General features: G+C 36.7%; 1 protein-coding gene across 3 annotated transcripts; it reads right to left on the bottom strand.

Moving 5' to 3' along the window:
* Positions 1-3,648: 3,648 nt before the first annotated feature.
* Positions 3,649-15,718, bottom strand: TMEM267 (transmembrane protein 267). Of its 3 annotated transcripts, none has more exons than XM_058827444.1 (4): positions 15,580-15,718; positions 13,331-13,572; positions 11,456-11,843; positions 3,649-5,360 (listed from the first exon to the last, which is right to left on the bottom strand). In XM_058827444.1, exons 3-4 carry the CDS (start codon positions 11,777-11,779, stop codon positions 5,025-5,027), a joined length of 660 nt encoding a protein of 219 aa, XP_058683427.1. In that variant the 5' UTR covers positions 11,780-11,843; positions 13,331-13,572; positions 15,580-15,718; the 3' UTR covers positions 3,649-5,024. The 3 variants fall into 3 exon arrangements, with proteins under 3 accessions (XP_058683427.1, XP_058683426.1, XP_058683428.1); XM_058827443.1 differs by having other exon boundaries at positions 13,383-13,572; XM_058827445.1 differs by having other exon boundaries at positions 13,465-13,572.
* Between the last annotated feature and the right edge of the window lie 125 nt (positions 15,719-15,843).

The following is a 15,843-nucleotide window of genomic DNA, read 5'->3' as shown; positions in this document are numbered from 1 at the left end:
TACACAAATGTTTTCAGTTTTTATTAGTTTCGATTAAACAAATCTGTTTTTAAAAACTGCCTAGGAACCTAATGAATGCTTCCATAAAAGGACAGTATAATCTCTTTTATTGTTTTCAATATTCTGAAGATTTCCTTGCACTAAAATGTTTCTGCTAAGTTGCAGCATGCCTGGTTTTCTCCAGTCACTAGACAAACACTTCTCCTCACTCCAGGAAAAATCAATATAAAATTAGCTAAACAAATGCAAAATTATTATATGAACATAGAAGGAAAGATCAGGGTGTGATACATACACACACACACGCACACACATATATATATATGTATATGTATATATAAAAAATAAAAGTACTGTTTAACTTCAATAGGGGGTTTAAAAAACAGGAAACAGTTCTCCAATACAGCATTCAAATATAAAATTTGAAAATATAAATTCAAAAATTCATTGCAGAGGGTGTAAAATTTGTGAAATTTTAAGAAAGAACTGAAGGCACCAATTTTGAAGAAAAGCATTAGTACTGTTTTTTTTTGTGATGAATGCAAACTTCAACTTGAGAGCTCTTCCTTTTCTACAATGCAAGGTCTGCCTGTAGCAGGGAAACAAAGCCTAGTTTTTGGGCTCAAAATTACCAGCTGATGAAAGCTCATGGTGTATCTCACGCTGAGAATACAAAATTTCTTCTGCCCTGAATAAATTTGCATAATTGACAGAATTTAGATTAGCTCAATTACTCAAACAGACATGTACTCTTCTGATGCATTTCATCACTCAGCTTCATACTGACACTGATGGAATAAAAACGTATGTGTCCAAAATTAAGTATGTACTAACATTTCCATCAGACTGAATTTTAATCTCTCTCTTTCTGGAACTTTATTTCCATTAGCAAAGGAAATGTTCTTCTCATAATAAGTGGACTGCTGTAAAAATTATTTCAGTTTAATTCAAACTTAGCATCATTTTCCTTGAGACATAGGATCAATTATGAATAATTCACTGTCCAATTATTAAGGGCACATGGTATAATATATACTGCAGTGTAGTAAAAAGTGATACCAGCATCCAGGTGAAAATACAGATTAGATTTTAAAGTAGAATAAAAAGTTACAGGAAACACATTTATGCATTCTGTTAAGGATACTAGGCAATTGGGAGAAATTTTACATGATTTCTCCAGGACTGGGGAGAAGAAACAGTCTAACATTTTTCTTTTAACTTGGGCTATTAGTACGTACTTTTTGCAGCAACAATCTGTCAAAGCAAGAAAAAAAAGCAGCACAGTTCTAACAAAGTTAGTCAGAAAAACCCTACACTTTCTTCAACTTTTTAAGTTCAACTTGAAAATACATGGAAAACATTTAGCATCAAAAGAGTCACTGAAATACCAAATATTTTAGTAATATGTATCATACATTGTGCACATCATTAGCTTCGACTTTGCAAGCCATGTTCTGTGTAATTCAGATGACTTTTGTATTTTACATTTACCTTTTATAATGACGCATGCAGTAAAGCATAAAGTCATTACATTTTTAGTATCTTGGCTTATTTTTGCTATGGTTTTGCTACACATGGCAGGTATTGATGCATAGTTGGAAACATCAGTGAATTTGAAATGCATGTGAAATACTGGTAAGGAGTTGTTGGGCAATTCACCTGTAGCAGGCAGGTGTTAGGTGAGGATGTGTAGCAGGATGCTCTGCCTGGATGGGGGTAAAACACCCCAAATAATTCCCTGTTTGCAAAGCTATCAGTGGTGAATGGAGGAGGAGGTGGTCCTGGTGCTTTTGGTGCTGAAGAACGCTGAAACCAGCCTGACTCATCAATCCCATCAATCATCATTAATCAGAGTTAAACATATCTGTTAGAGAAGTGAAGCTGTGGCAGACCTGGTAAAGTACCAGATAAAACTACTAACTTACCTAAAGATGCTGAGCTGACACAGCTGGCCTGGAAACATAGGGCCCACTCCCACTTCTTAATGAGTGGGGAGAGACAGTCTTCCAGCAATCCCCTTTCTGGAGCTTGTGTGGAGATTCCTTCCTTGAGTTTGGGATTTGCATCAAGGTTACCCCTTTAAGCTGGGATAAAGAGATTTGCCCACAATTGTTGGTATGGGTTAGTAAAATCAATCTCTGTTTCATAATTTCTTTTGCTACCTTTGATATAATTGCTTCAGTATTACTTCAAAAATAGTGGACTGAACTAGAGTAGTAGTTACAGCTACTTATACTACATAGTAAATAATTCTGATTAAGATCTTTTAGTCTCATCATTATCATAATAAGTAATTTATATAAATATCTCTAGTTTTTCATCCTTAATCCTCTGGGACAAAGCTGTGAAAAGCTTCAATAACGGCTATTTAATCCATTAACATAAACCATTGACAGAGTGAGGGGCTAAGGATGGGTCCAGCTCCACCCAGAGGCCTCTGTTAGAAGTTTAGAAAGCAAGAGGGTCCTGCCTGTGCCTTGAAACCCAACGGGAGGTCTTCTCTATAATCACTGTAGCTCCCACTCTGCCCACGACATACAGGCTGAAACAAACACCTAACTTCCCCTTTGTACCCTACTCTGGCTACCCACAAATTACAGCAGTACATGCCAAGTGTCAGTTTACCTTGAAAAGCTGCCGATGGCCTCAGCTAAAGCTGACTAAATGTCAGGTTAAGGTGTGAGACTGCCATGTCTGTCTGGAGGGAAAGAAGTCATGGTAAAAAGTACTTGCTACTTTCCTTAATATGTGTCTGAGAGGGGTTTAACCTATTGCTGTGGTAGAATTGGTGTAAGAACACGGCCAGAAAAAAAAAGTTTCAAAATACAGCTCCAAGCAACTGTAAAAGCTCACACAGAAATATCTAGAAATAAAGAGAATTAAAATACGTAGTTTTAAACTACTGAAGATGTACTGATCCTTAAACATAGCTAGAAATGGTACAGTACTGATCTTAAGGACTGGAGGTAGACACACAGTTACCAGAAACACTACAGCTACAGTCTAAAAGTGAGAAAGTGTAATTCTACACTTTGCTCCTATATACATTTCCCTTTGCAAAAGATCTGGATAAAGCACAAAATTATACAAGCATTATACCATGAAACAAAAATACAGAAAATTTTCTACATGGGTTTCAGCGTTCACCCCTTGCACAAAATTTATTCATTTTTGGCATTTCATAGCCTGTAGTTTAAAATACAGGATAGAAGTGAATGAATGAGCAATGCTCCTCTAGTAAACCATTATGTCTTTGGATAAAAGACAGTTTTGATCTGAGGGCTCTAAAGTAAGACATTTCTTATGCTGTTTCTGGAAAACTCCAAAGGACAGAAATTCACAGCATGAGGATAACCCTCTAAGGAATGTTTTGTTCTTCCAATCTTCTTTCCAAGAAAGAAAACTTTTATTCATTTTGTAATAAAGGATAGACAGGCCCACTGCACTATTGTACAAACTACTAAATTTACATTGGCATACATTCCTAACATGAAGAACAGACATGACAGCGATTATTCTTCTGGTGCAAAGACGTTTTCAAGAGGTGCAACGCTTTCTGTGATTAGCATAGTGCTGCAAAGAGCCTTAAGTATTCTGCAGCTACAGAAAGTTTCCAGTACTCATTAAGACAGGCATACTAGTTAATAATATTTTTTAAACTTTATTCTATTACATTTAATAACGTAAATTTACACATTGCTTAAACCCTTACACCCATTGGTAACCTAAGTTAAGCACATGCTACCTTATACATGCAGTTCCATAAAAATGATCCCCTTTGACAGCTATTCATCACAAGCTGGAGTAGTTAAGGCCCCATCTCTTCAATGGGCGAAGAATAAAATATTTAAAAATTATTAATAGACATTCTCAGCTTGTACATCATAAACTACACAAATCCAGACAGTCTCATCTAGTTAGACAAGACCAGACAAGTTTTAATTTGGGACTCTTTCTGAGAGATGTCTATAAATGAAAACTGAATAGTCCATAGTGCAAATTACTACCTCATAAACTGCAGCATAATAACACTTTTCCTTATGAAACTTTTTTTATGAGGAAATTTCTATTTCTGTATGATGATAATAATATTAATAACAATAATAATTCATTTTATTTTACAACTATGAGGATGATATTGCACTTAATGGAAAATGCTTTACTGAGTAGTAGTGTCTTTAAGCAAACTTGTGTTATAAGCAATTTTTATTTTCTTGTGTCTCCCTGAATCTTCACACAATTCTTAAATATTTACTAAAATTCCCTGGTTCCAAATTAAATAGTATTCATAATTAGTGTATTTTTCAAAATTAAATGATTTGGCCAACACATCATAATACTATAACCAAATTGTCTACACCATTCTAATTTTGAAGCTAGTAATTATCTGCAAATTTAGTACTAAGCAACTACAGGGGGATACAGAATTTAGTAAAACACTGTGATTACAAGTTCAAAGAGGTGTGGATAGACAGTGTGAAATACAGGCAGTATTTCTTTTCAAATGGTTGAATACGAAAGTCCAGCAGGCCTCCTAACATATAAATAAATTCAAAAGGCTGAGTGATTTTTTAGAAGTGCCATACACTATTAAATCCTCAGTAATACCTAGCATTTATATAGAACTTCACAATTTTAAAGTGCTATACAGATACTATCTGGATGAAATGTATTCTCCAAAGGCAGAATACAAATCCAAAGTGAATGGTGATCAGATGAACGGCACCATGACAGTAAAATGTAATGTAATTACTACAGAGAGGAACTAAGTACTTTATAAGCAGCTCGCTATGCATGAACTATCATGGAAGACCACACACTGTACAAGGGAAATGTACAGATATAAAATTATTACCATTCCTTAAATAAATTCTATGACAACAAGGAATTGACACAAGAGTTGTAATTGGCTCCACAACCTTAAAATGACTAACTCAGAAGGTGTAGTAAATGTAAGGAAACCCTTCAGAGACAGACAGGTTATTTCAAATGCTACCACAAACTACTTTCAAAAGCCATTACTCCTATACATCAATGCGAATTCCATGTTTTATAGACATTAATTCTCTAGTGCCCGTTAAATACATAATAAATGAACATAGATGAGGTAAAGATGCTGTAATTGCCACATACAGCCAATACGGCAAGGGAGGAGTTTTTCCAAATGGGCAGATCCAGAGGCCATGACGAATCCCATCACGGACATGATGAGAAGTCCAGGATATGAACAACATCCAGGGAAGAAAGCACCATGAGTCCTTAAGCCTGAAAAGTTGCATGATAAACTTCAATGTCAGAGCCACCACAGGAATCACAGTAGAACAATGAAGAAGTGGTCTCCGTGGAAGAGTCAGAGCAGCCTGCAGAAGAGAAAAATATTATTGTCAATGGCTACAACAATGGTGACAAGAGAAAAAAAGTTTCGTGAGTGTCTACAGGTGTACTGTCAGGTGACTAAGTGGAAGCAGAAAGAAAAACACACTGTTCCTTTCCATAACAATTAATTTAAAGCCAATTTTATGCATGAGAGCTGTGTGCGGCCCTGTCTCTCTATTGTATGATATGAATCATGCATCCTACTAAGTACTATCATCAGCAAAACAGGGAGGGAGAGGGATGAAGAATCCTATTTGTCACACAATCATGTGGTACACAGGAACTTGTATAATCTGCTGCACTGATTATATGTATTTAATTTCAAGATAATTAAAAGGAAAACAACCATGCAATACACTTGAAATATTTAATGTTTTACTTGAAATAAATCACATGCTTTAATGGCATTTTCTTCCAAAAATACGTCCTGTATTTTACTACAATTGTCACATGGAAAGCTGGTCCAGTTGCACAGTGTTTAAAACAGAAGGATAATTTTCAATGGGACAAAAATATGATCAAAGTTACATGTATTTTGAGCACCTTGAGACAGTATTCTTCATGGACAGGCAAACAAAGTTCATAAGCCAAGATCTGAAGCATTTGTATCAACAATATCAACAACTTAACAGTAACTCAGTTGAAAGCCTGATATTTGTGTTAATAAGGTGAATGTCTAGCCAGTGAGATGAGATTCAGCCATTTTAAGAAATGATAATGTCAATTTAATATACTTGTTTTAGAAGATATTCTGTGGGTACTCAGTAACAACAGTTACAACCACCACCACAAACTTAAACACAATAAAAAAACATAATGGTATTTTAAATTTGTATTCAACAAATAAGTAGATTCTGGTGTCTGTAAGCACACGAGAAACAACAACACATTACTAAGAGGTCTATGGAAGAGCTGATGTGATTTTCATTGGCTTAATTTAGGTACTGGTGAGCACTCAGAAAACCTGTAACAAGGCACCAGAGAGGTAACATATCAGTGTATCTTTACTATGTTGAAACACATCCCTCACTGCACTTCCTGCAGAAGGCAAACAAAGGCTAACCTGTTCATTCTTCAATTGTCCTAATCCTTGCAGGATTCAACAGCAAGAGGACCCAGCACTGAGACTCTGGCACAAGTTCATCAAGCTCATGCATAATTTAGATAACTGCATGGAACACTATCCTCTCTGCAAGGAAACTTTGATGTAGCCTTATCCAGTTAATACAGAGATGGGAAGCTATAGACTACCTTGAAATATAACAGCTCACACTTTAAACCACAACCAACATGAAAAGGCCTGCAGAAAGCTTTGCTCTTTTAGCTTGTCTGCTCTTAGTTGCTTGTCTGTGACTCTCCTGATCAGGTAATGGGATCAGGTAAAAGGTCACAAACTGTCGCAACAATTCTTAACTCTAACATTGTGGACCAATTCCTTTAAGTTGGAGCAAAAGGTGTATTTTCTTCAATTTCAGCTCTGTTTCACACAAGTAGATTTTTCACAAATTGAAGTGGAAAAAATCTTGTGATTGTGAAATTGTTTATCACCTGCCTTTCAAAGAGTCAGATTTTTGTTACTGTCAACAGGAGCCTCAGAAGTACATACTAACCTAATTTTGAAAAAAACCTGCATAGTGATATGTTTTGGCAGATAATCTGTTGACTGGCCTCTATTTCTGCACTTTGCAAAAAAACCAGTAGCAAAGTCTAAATTAGCCTTTTCTCTCTGGCCTATTAAGGTAAGGTGCCAACAGAGACACAGTGAGTAAGGAAAATTTTAATGTTACTTATGTACACAGTTTATCGGTATTGATACCAAGGTGATGCTTAATTTCTTTTCATATAAGTTTCAGATGGCAGGGCTGTTATAGCAATATAGTTGATATAGCAAACCTGTATGTTCAATTTTAGCAAGAGAAAGTCCTGTTCTCTAACTGCAGGACAGCCATCAAGCTTCTGATATGCTGCTGCCCAAGGTCTCAGAGAACAGTCTGTTTCCTCTTTTACATTCTGCAACTAAAAGGAACACTTACATTCTTGAGTTACCAGGCCCTGGAGACAGGTAGTTCTTTTTGCTAATATAAGCTGCTATACTCTTTCTCCCAATATGAGAAACAATCAAAAAATTTGTTTGCCTATAGAAAGCACCAGATCTTAAAAAACAAAACAAAACAACAAAACCCAACAAAACCCCAACAAATCAAACAACAACAAACCCCTGCAAAAAAACAACAAGCTTTTTCTGTCTTAAACGTCCTGAAAAATTTTGCAAACAGGATTTATTTGCAAATCACCTTTTCCATTTGCCTACATGTTCAACCAGATCATCTTGCAATTGTTTCTCCTCCAGCCTCTCTCACTACAATGAGCAGCTGGAGACAGGAGACAATAATTACACCCAGGAGAACCCATGCAAATTACCTGCTTTACTACTCATGGCGACACCATAGATATTATGTAACAACAGATGCTCCCTCCCTGGTATTCTGCACTGCTTCACAAGCCTGACGTCTTTAGTTTGTAGTAACATACTCAGTGTAATATATATTATAGTAACATATATTAATATTAATATATTAACAATAAATATATTAACAATTTAGTAACATATTCTATACAGTAATTGTGCTTGTGCAAAGCTTATTCTCCAGTTCCAGAAATGCTCCTGTACAGCCCTGGTCAGTCACGGGTGGCACATTTCCCAGCAGTGTTACGTATGTTTGTCACCAACTGCATGTTCTACACTTCTAGAATTTGGTGAGTCTTTAGCAGCAAGACAGCAATTTCTGCATGTTTGTGTGTCTATGGTCCTGGTGGACTCTAGGAATAGTCCATTATGTCATGCCAGCACTCCTGACTGAAGACACACTGCAGAAACGACCACCTTTGGACTAGTCAGTGAGACAGGTTCTTCTATACTTGTGTGCACAGTAAAAACCACATGGAACACAAAGAACTACAAATTCCAAGTAGTGAAGTAATTGTAGACTTCATACTTGTTGCAAAAATAATGTGGGCAAAAGGTCAGATCACATGGTACTTGGTACACAAGTATTTATCAGAGCAAACATATAAATACCACAGGTGACTATTTACCCTGAATACTGCAGAAAAATAATGATGACCACAAAAAACAGACCAATGGCCAAAGAATCCAAGTGCTGAGTGGCATCAGCAGGAACAGAAGCAGATTACTAGAGTAGTGTGAAGGCAATTGGAGGTAGAAGGCAGTACTGCCTTGTGCTGCATAAAAAGGTTACCCCAGAAAAAGGAACTCATCATCAGATTTAAATGTGATGATGACGAGCTTTATATGTGATTGTGTACAGTGAAATATACTATTGGTACAAATTCCTAATAGTGGTGTGGTTAGTTAATTAGACTTTTTAATTTGTTATTTAGTTATGTGTTGCAACAGCAGTAAACATATTAGTCTCTTAAAGCGGTTACTCTCAACCGTGCAATTTAAAGATGAAGAATGGGACTGTAACTACCAGATATGTAGTTAAAAAGTATCTAAAAAACACATAGTAAAAAAATATCCCATGAAGTAATAAATTACAAACGCAACTGCCTGAAATTGTGCCAAGAAACTGAGGCACATCATATTAAATCCAAGAAAGAAAAATTACATGTTACAATCAGATCTAGCTGGCCAGACAGAAGCAAAGTAATGGGCATTATACTACATCAGAAACCAAAGGGACTCTGATGGCACTGCAAGAAGACAAAACCTGCAACAGATTATTATTTTTTTTAAAGGAAAGAAGCATTGTGTTTTTGTGCCATTGCAAGGCATTAAACTACAGCATTTGGCTCAAATGAAGTCTCACCTAAAATGGTACGCACAGTTGTGGACAGGACCCTTTAGAGGTAATTTAGGCAAAAAAAGTGATACAGAGGAGAGGAGAAAAATGGTATGAGGTTTAGAAAACATACATTTATTCCTTTAAGGTTTTTTTTTTAAGTTATTTAGTTGAGAAGAGAGTCTTTGGAAAGAATGCTGGCTTTACAAGTTGTAATGATTTTGCTCTAGCAGTCAGAAGACCTACACTGGATTATTTCCTTTATTAGCACAGTTAACATATGGAAAGGAAAGGAGCTGGTAGGCAAATCACTCTGTAAAACCTTTGGTTATGTTGTCTTCTCCTTACTTCAGCTAAATACATCTGGCTACTAAAAGGGCTATGATTCTATCTGCTAAATTTGTATTCCTGATTTGAAAAACATTTTGCGGGGGAGCAAAGAAATCAGCTGTCTTTTGCAAAAAACCCCAAACTTAAAGAATAAGAGAACTAGATCTGTCACCAACAATACTTCAGGCTGGATTAGTAAATGAACTGCAATCTGCTCGGGAACTGAAACCACATAAGAAGAAATTAAGTTACAAAATTACAAAAATTGACTCGGTTTCACACAGCAGGGATAGGGCAGGCTACACAAATGTTCCCCATCATGAAAGGTGTATTTAACCTTGCCTCACTGCCAAGTGGCAGGTCACCTCCTAATTCCATGACACAATTCAACAGTTAGCTTCTCAGACTTTGGTGAAGTGGGACATCTAGTGTTTGTAATTAAGAAAAATACTGGTAATCTGAAATGCATGAAAAAAGAGCAATAAAAGTTTAATACTTTCTAACAGCTAGCCATTCATTTACTTGTATTCACTGATTTTAAAATAAGAAAAAACAGATGAGAATAATTAGAGATTTAAATTCTATTCCATATTGCATGCAGTAATAATTTTATATGAATTTTATACCATTTATCAACCAAGCTAACTTTCCTTTTCTTTACATTGCATTTCCACATGCAAGAAGTACAGAGAAGGGAAGAACTAGGGACTGTTTAGGAAAGAATGATGCCAAGCACCAGGACATGCTGGAGTCTGACTGTCCATGTGACAAAATGGTGGTTAGTGGTATCCTGGGCTGCATTGGGAATGTGGCCAGCTTGAGGAACCCAACTGTTTCCTTTTTCCTCAGCACTGGTAAAGTCAAGAGGGGAAAACTGATCAAATGCACAAATAAAAGGCATTTTTTCTCTACAAGAATAGTGATACTGTATGTCAACAAAGCCTATTTTACCATTGTAAGTCTGATTTTTACATCTCAGCTATAAGCAATATTTGCCTCTTGCACTTAGCTGTCACCTAAATATTTTTTAAAAATTGGTAAACCATTTTTCTTCTTTACTTACATGAATATAAAGTATTCCCTTCCCTTCCCTTCCCTCCCCTTCCCTCCCCTTCCCGCACCTCCCCTTCCCCTTCCCCCTATTACCTTAAGAACAGGGTAATAGCATTATGAGCAAACTAGAGGAGGAAAACTACTGGAAAAGAGTGCAATAGTCTGGTAGTAACAATCCTATTGAGAAACTCAGTCCTAACAAGCAGTTCTGCAAATAAATGATGATCTAGTCACTGCTTAACAGGAGCCAATTCAACTTTTTACTTTTATTAATAAACTGATTTATTAATAAGCTTTCCTACTATTTTTTTTTTTTAATTTTATTTTTGAATGAACTATATTTAAATGCAACTTAGACTGCCTTTTTAAAGGTAACAGTTCACATATAGCTTATTCGTGGGAGAAATATTCAGGGTTGGCTAAATCCAATGTATTACTCATAAGGACTGAATTAAATTACACGGAAGCTCTATCATCAAAGTTTCAGATATTTCTACCCCACATTTCAGATATTTCTAACCCTTATGGTAAAGAGAAGCAGAATAATCCACTTCATCCACAAAAGTGTGCAAGGCAGCATTTAACTCCTTAAGCTGGGTAACAAAGCAACTATGTGACACATGTAGAACAGCAAGTACATGTGCAAAACTCTTTTTTTTCCTTCTCATAGGTAGGAAGCAGAAAGTAAGTAGGAAGTAGCAGAAACTGAACAGTAGATGTAAAATATTTTTATGCCTTTTAAAATCATAATAAACATAAAATATAATTCCTGTATATCTATTAAATGTATTTAATTAAATTATCAATGGAACTTTTTTTGTATAGGACATGATAGAAGAACAATAATATAAATAGTGAAAAATTAACAAATTACTGATCTATTGACTTACCTTTAATGAAAGAGATCCAGCAAGAAAGAAGTGGTCCACATCAATGATAGAGGCAAGGAAGCCAGCCAGGGTGATCTCAGTGAAGTCACTTTTCTTCTTGAGTCCAATCACTATTGCCCAGGACCACATCCCCAGTATACCATGCACTGCATTATCAGATAAGGCTCGGAGCCAGTCATTTTGCTGAATGAAGGAAAACTGCAGAAGTCTGTCTGCTACAAAGCAGAATATCCCCAAACCTAGACTGGAAATAACTGACGCTGTGCTGAAAGTCTGAAGAAGAGCATGGGCCTTTTCAGTCTCAGATGCCATGACAAAAACCATGTTGTAGCACACAAAATGTCATCAGGATACACACTGTGCATTGTCCTTTGTATCGTCAGTTGTTCTGTAAATGTCAGAGATCAGAAAGAAAACTATTAAATAAAGAAAATCCATTTGCACAAAACAGTTGTTACCACAGCTACAACTGGACATTAAGACCCCAAATTCAGTGTTTGCATTAAACCTTCACAGGGAATTTTTAATTTCAATTAGTTTATTGGCTTAAACACTACAGCTCTGAATTAAAATACCTGCCCTGTTTTAATTAGAACCAGCACAAGTAACATGGAGAGCTCTAATTCCACTTACTGAAATGTTAAATATTACAAAATAACTTGAAACATATCTATGATAATACACTGAATATGTTTCAAGATTCTTCTGATCTTAAATACATTATTTAATCCAATGAACTACTTTACACTATAATAGCAAAAGTGGATTCAGTTTGGAGGACACTTAGGACTGATGCTCAAAAGCCCAGATTTCTCTATACAACAACTGTTAAAACTGAGTTTTCAATCTGTAATCCAAACTACTGCTTTAATTTACATTCTTTACTAACATGTGTAGTATTCCCCTGGTACCCTTTCCTGAGCAATCCTTTGATTAGTTTGGAGACTTAAACGTAGAATAAACCTTAAGAAAAACAAACCCACTAAAATATCTTCACTATTTATAATAAACACAAAGTCAACAACCATTTAGTCAAGCAAAGTAATCAAAACACCTCCTTACAGAGCAAAACTACCTAAGCTTTTCCTCAGCATGTGCTCCATCAGAGAAGTTGGCTGTTACTTTTAGGACTTACCTATTGTCTGCCACATTACCTACATAACTCCTCTTTTTGCAAGAGAAGTTCTAACTGTCCCAGCTGCTATGCTAGTCTTTTTGGGGAGCTGTAGGGACAGACCACAGTTTTAAAGCCTTTATCCTACCAAAAAATGGATTCTTCCCATGGGTTCGCCATTTTTGTGCAATACATTAAATCTTGACAACCCTTCTTTAGGTAAATTCTTATTGGGAAGGGCCTTTTTAAATGTATGTCTTGGTTTGAAAAGAGACATTATCAGACATATAAAACACTAGAATTCCTAAACTGAAACATAACAATTCATAATTTCAAACATATTGTAAATCTCACAAAATATAAATGTTTCTTCCTGATTATTTACATGCCTGTTGTACAATTATTCACAAGACAGAACTACTGGCATCTCTGTAGGAAAAGATAAAGCCCACTAAATAATTTATTTAGAAAACATTTTAAAAAGTAAAAGAGAAGAAAGCATGAATAATACATGGACTTTGCACAGAGATGAAAAAAGTGGGTCAAGTTTAGTCTGTTAACTGTGACTGTGCCTCTTCTGAATGAATATATAGACACAAGGTATTTCCTGAAACAATGGAAGTGCTGTTTTCTGGTGAGTGACCTTATGGTACACAGGACATTGCTGAATAAATTCCATTTTAAGGAAAAAAATGGCAGTCTCCTTACAAATGTCTCTTCTATATGGCCATCATGTCAGACTGGATTTCATTTAAAATTACCATAAAAGCTGTGTAAGAATCCAATCTGTGAAGAAGTGATGTAGCAAGATACCTTTAAAGAGCACACAAGTATTCAGAATCAAACTTCCCCTGGGACTAGGAGAACATTTCTTTTTCCATCGCAGGTGCCTTACTCCAGTAGGAGATGTCTATGCTCTATGCCTCAGTGTTGAGCCTCTGTGCTTTCTGAATACAGTCTGCCCAGTCCAGTGCAGGAAATACCAATTACCATTTGTCCCATCCTAAATAAAAACAAACCAGGTGCCAGTAAGCACTGATATTAGGCAAAACAGCATACATGAAATATGAACAGTAAAAAAATCCAGAAAGAATAAACATATATTTAATTAATTTGTAAACAAATATAATTGAGCTAAAAGGAACTTCAGCTAAGCTTTGAAGCTCTGTAAAAGAAAGCAGAAAAAAGACCATAAACCAAGAGAAGAGCAGAAATAAAAATAGAACATTATAGCAACTAAAAGGTAATAAAACACAAAGTCCAAAAAGAACAGTTCCAGTCTTCTACATAATTGCATTTCAATGGATAGCACAATCAATTTTTACAGATTTCTTCTTGTGCCTGGAAGATTCCCACCTGATGAAACATTTATGAGTCCCACTCAGGGATCTCTTTTTAAATTCCACCCCATCACTTAGTGACCTTGGAAGAGATAAAGAGAGATCTAGAAATTAATACAGCAAAGGAGGTCTGTGTCAGTTCTGTGTTAGGCTTGCACTTTTGCTATGGGTAATGTTGGCATGTGTTCTTTGCACCAGAAGGAAGAACAGGATGCAAAACTCGCTTCAGATTGACCTCAGCCAAGAGCCATGTCCTACTGTTCTTTTTAAACTGTTCATTTCAGCCTCCTTTTGAGACAAAAATGAGTGCAGCCTGTGTAAAAATCAACTCACGTTCCCAGGTACAACAAAATTTCCCAGAAATATTCTGCAGATCAAGAGGGAAATCAGACCAGAAAAAGCAAAACTCTGGGCAACCAAAATAATCTCTGAAATGATAAATTTTAATGTAAAACTAGAACATTTTTTCTCCCTGAAAAATTATGCTTTTCAGGCTCTTTACAAAATATCACAATAAAGCGTCAATTTTTCCAGCCCATAAATCTCAGAAAGCAGGTGTGCAGCTTGCATTCTTGTTAAAACAGAAAAGTGGGGAATAATTCACAAAAGACTGCTTCAAAACTTCTGTGTCAGCCCAGTTCACATCCTGACGGGAAGTTCTAGTTAGGTTTTACATAAAACACAACAGTTCACAGAGTAACCCAGCTTTGAGTTGTGGTTTCCCATGACATTTTTACATGAGATAAAGCACTAAACATAGTCTCTGTAGTCTCAAAATTGAATTTTTCCGATATGCTTAATTTAATTTAAGGAAATTACCAAAGTAATTTTTATGAACACACAGTTAACACTTTAAATTACTGACACAAGAAGATATTTAGATCAAAAATTGTAAATACACTTATGGGAAAATAGCTGACAATAAGAGGCCATGGTGTATGAGCAAAAAAAATCCAATGGCTAAAATTACCACTTAGATATATTGCTCTGTATAATTTTTGCCCCAGTTTTGCATGACGCTATCAGATATGTGAATACATATAGGAATTTAATGCACGAAGTTACAGAATCAATTAGGTTGGGCAAGACATCTGAGATCATCAAGTCCAACCTACAATGGAACAACACCCTGCCAAGTAATATTATTATGCAGTCTACACAAGAAGTTAAAAGACTTACAATTCTATAATCTCCTAAACCCCTCATTATTTGATATCGGATGTTAATTTATTTTGAAAACTGCATGAAACAGAATTAAGACACAAGTTCAAGCCTTTATCGTACAATCCTGTGGAAAAGGAGATCCCAGCCCAAAACTATCCCAGAAAAACTGTCAGTGCCAGCATTTTTGGGTCAGATAATTGTAACACATTATTGGAGTGATCACGGAAATACTTTTGGGTCAGATAATTACAATCCATTACTGTGGTGATCTAGCAAATACTTTTGGGCCAGATAATTATAACGCATTTCTGAGGTTGGAGAGGGCAAAAGCCCAGAAGGAAGCGGTAGGATTTTACCAAGACGCAGAAGAGCACACTAAATTAAACCGAGTAGGAAATTAACCTAGAAACCCGAGATCAGCAGGAGCGTGAGGGGAGGCGCGGGGCCTCGGCGGGGTGAGGGGCGCGGGAGCCGCGGCCGCCCGCCCCGCCCGCCCCGGAGCCCACCTGGAGCGCGGCCGCCGCCATCCGCCCTTCACCCCATGGGGCTCAGCCACCCCGATCCCCGCCGGAGCAGGCTGGGAAGCCCTCAGGCAGCGGGCTGGAAGCGCCTCCGGGAGCCGGTTAGGAAGCATGCGTGGCCGCGGAGCAGGCTGGGACCCGGACCCGCCTCGTCTCCTCCCGTCTCCGCCCCGCGCAGCCAGCGGGGCTTGGTTGTGAGGGAAAGATGTTTCCAGGATTATTAAATACAGGATTTGGGAGTTCGCGTTT

The sequence above is a fragment of the Poecile atricapillus genome, chromosome Z, assembly GCF_030490865.1.
Source record: "Poecile atricapillus isolate bPoeAtr1 chromosome Z, bPoeAtr1.hap1, whole genome shotgun sequence".
In the NCBI taxonomy this organism is placed as follows: domain Eukaryota; kingdom Metazoa; phylum Chordata; class Aves; order Passeriformes; family Paridae; genus Poecile; species Poecile atricapillus.
This window is presented reverse-complemented; position numbering and strand designations above follow the sequence as displayed.

Excerpts from the sequence above, each read along its gene's own strand:
- TMEM267 (XM_058827444.1), bottom strand. The coding sequence starts at position 11,779 with ATGGTTTTTGTCATGGCATCTGAGACTGAAAAGGCCCATGCTCTTCTT. Across the intron at positions 5,361-11,455 it reads CTGGATCTCTTTCATTAAAG|GCTGCTCTGACTCTTCCACG; the intron begins GTAAGTCAATAG and ends TCTCTTCTGCAG.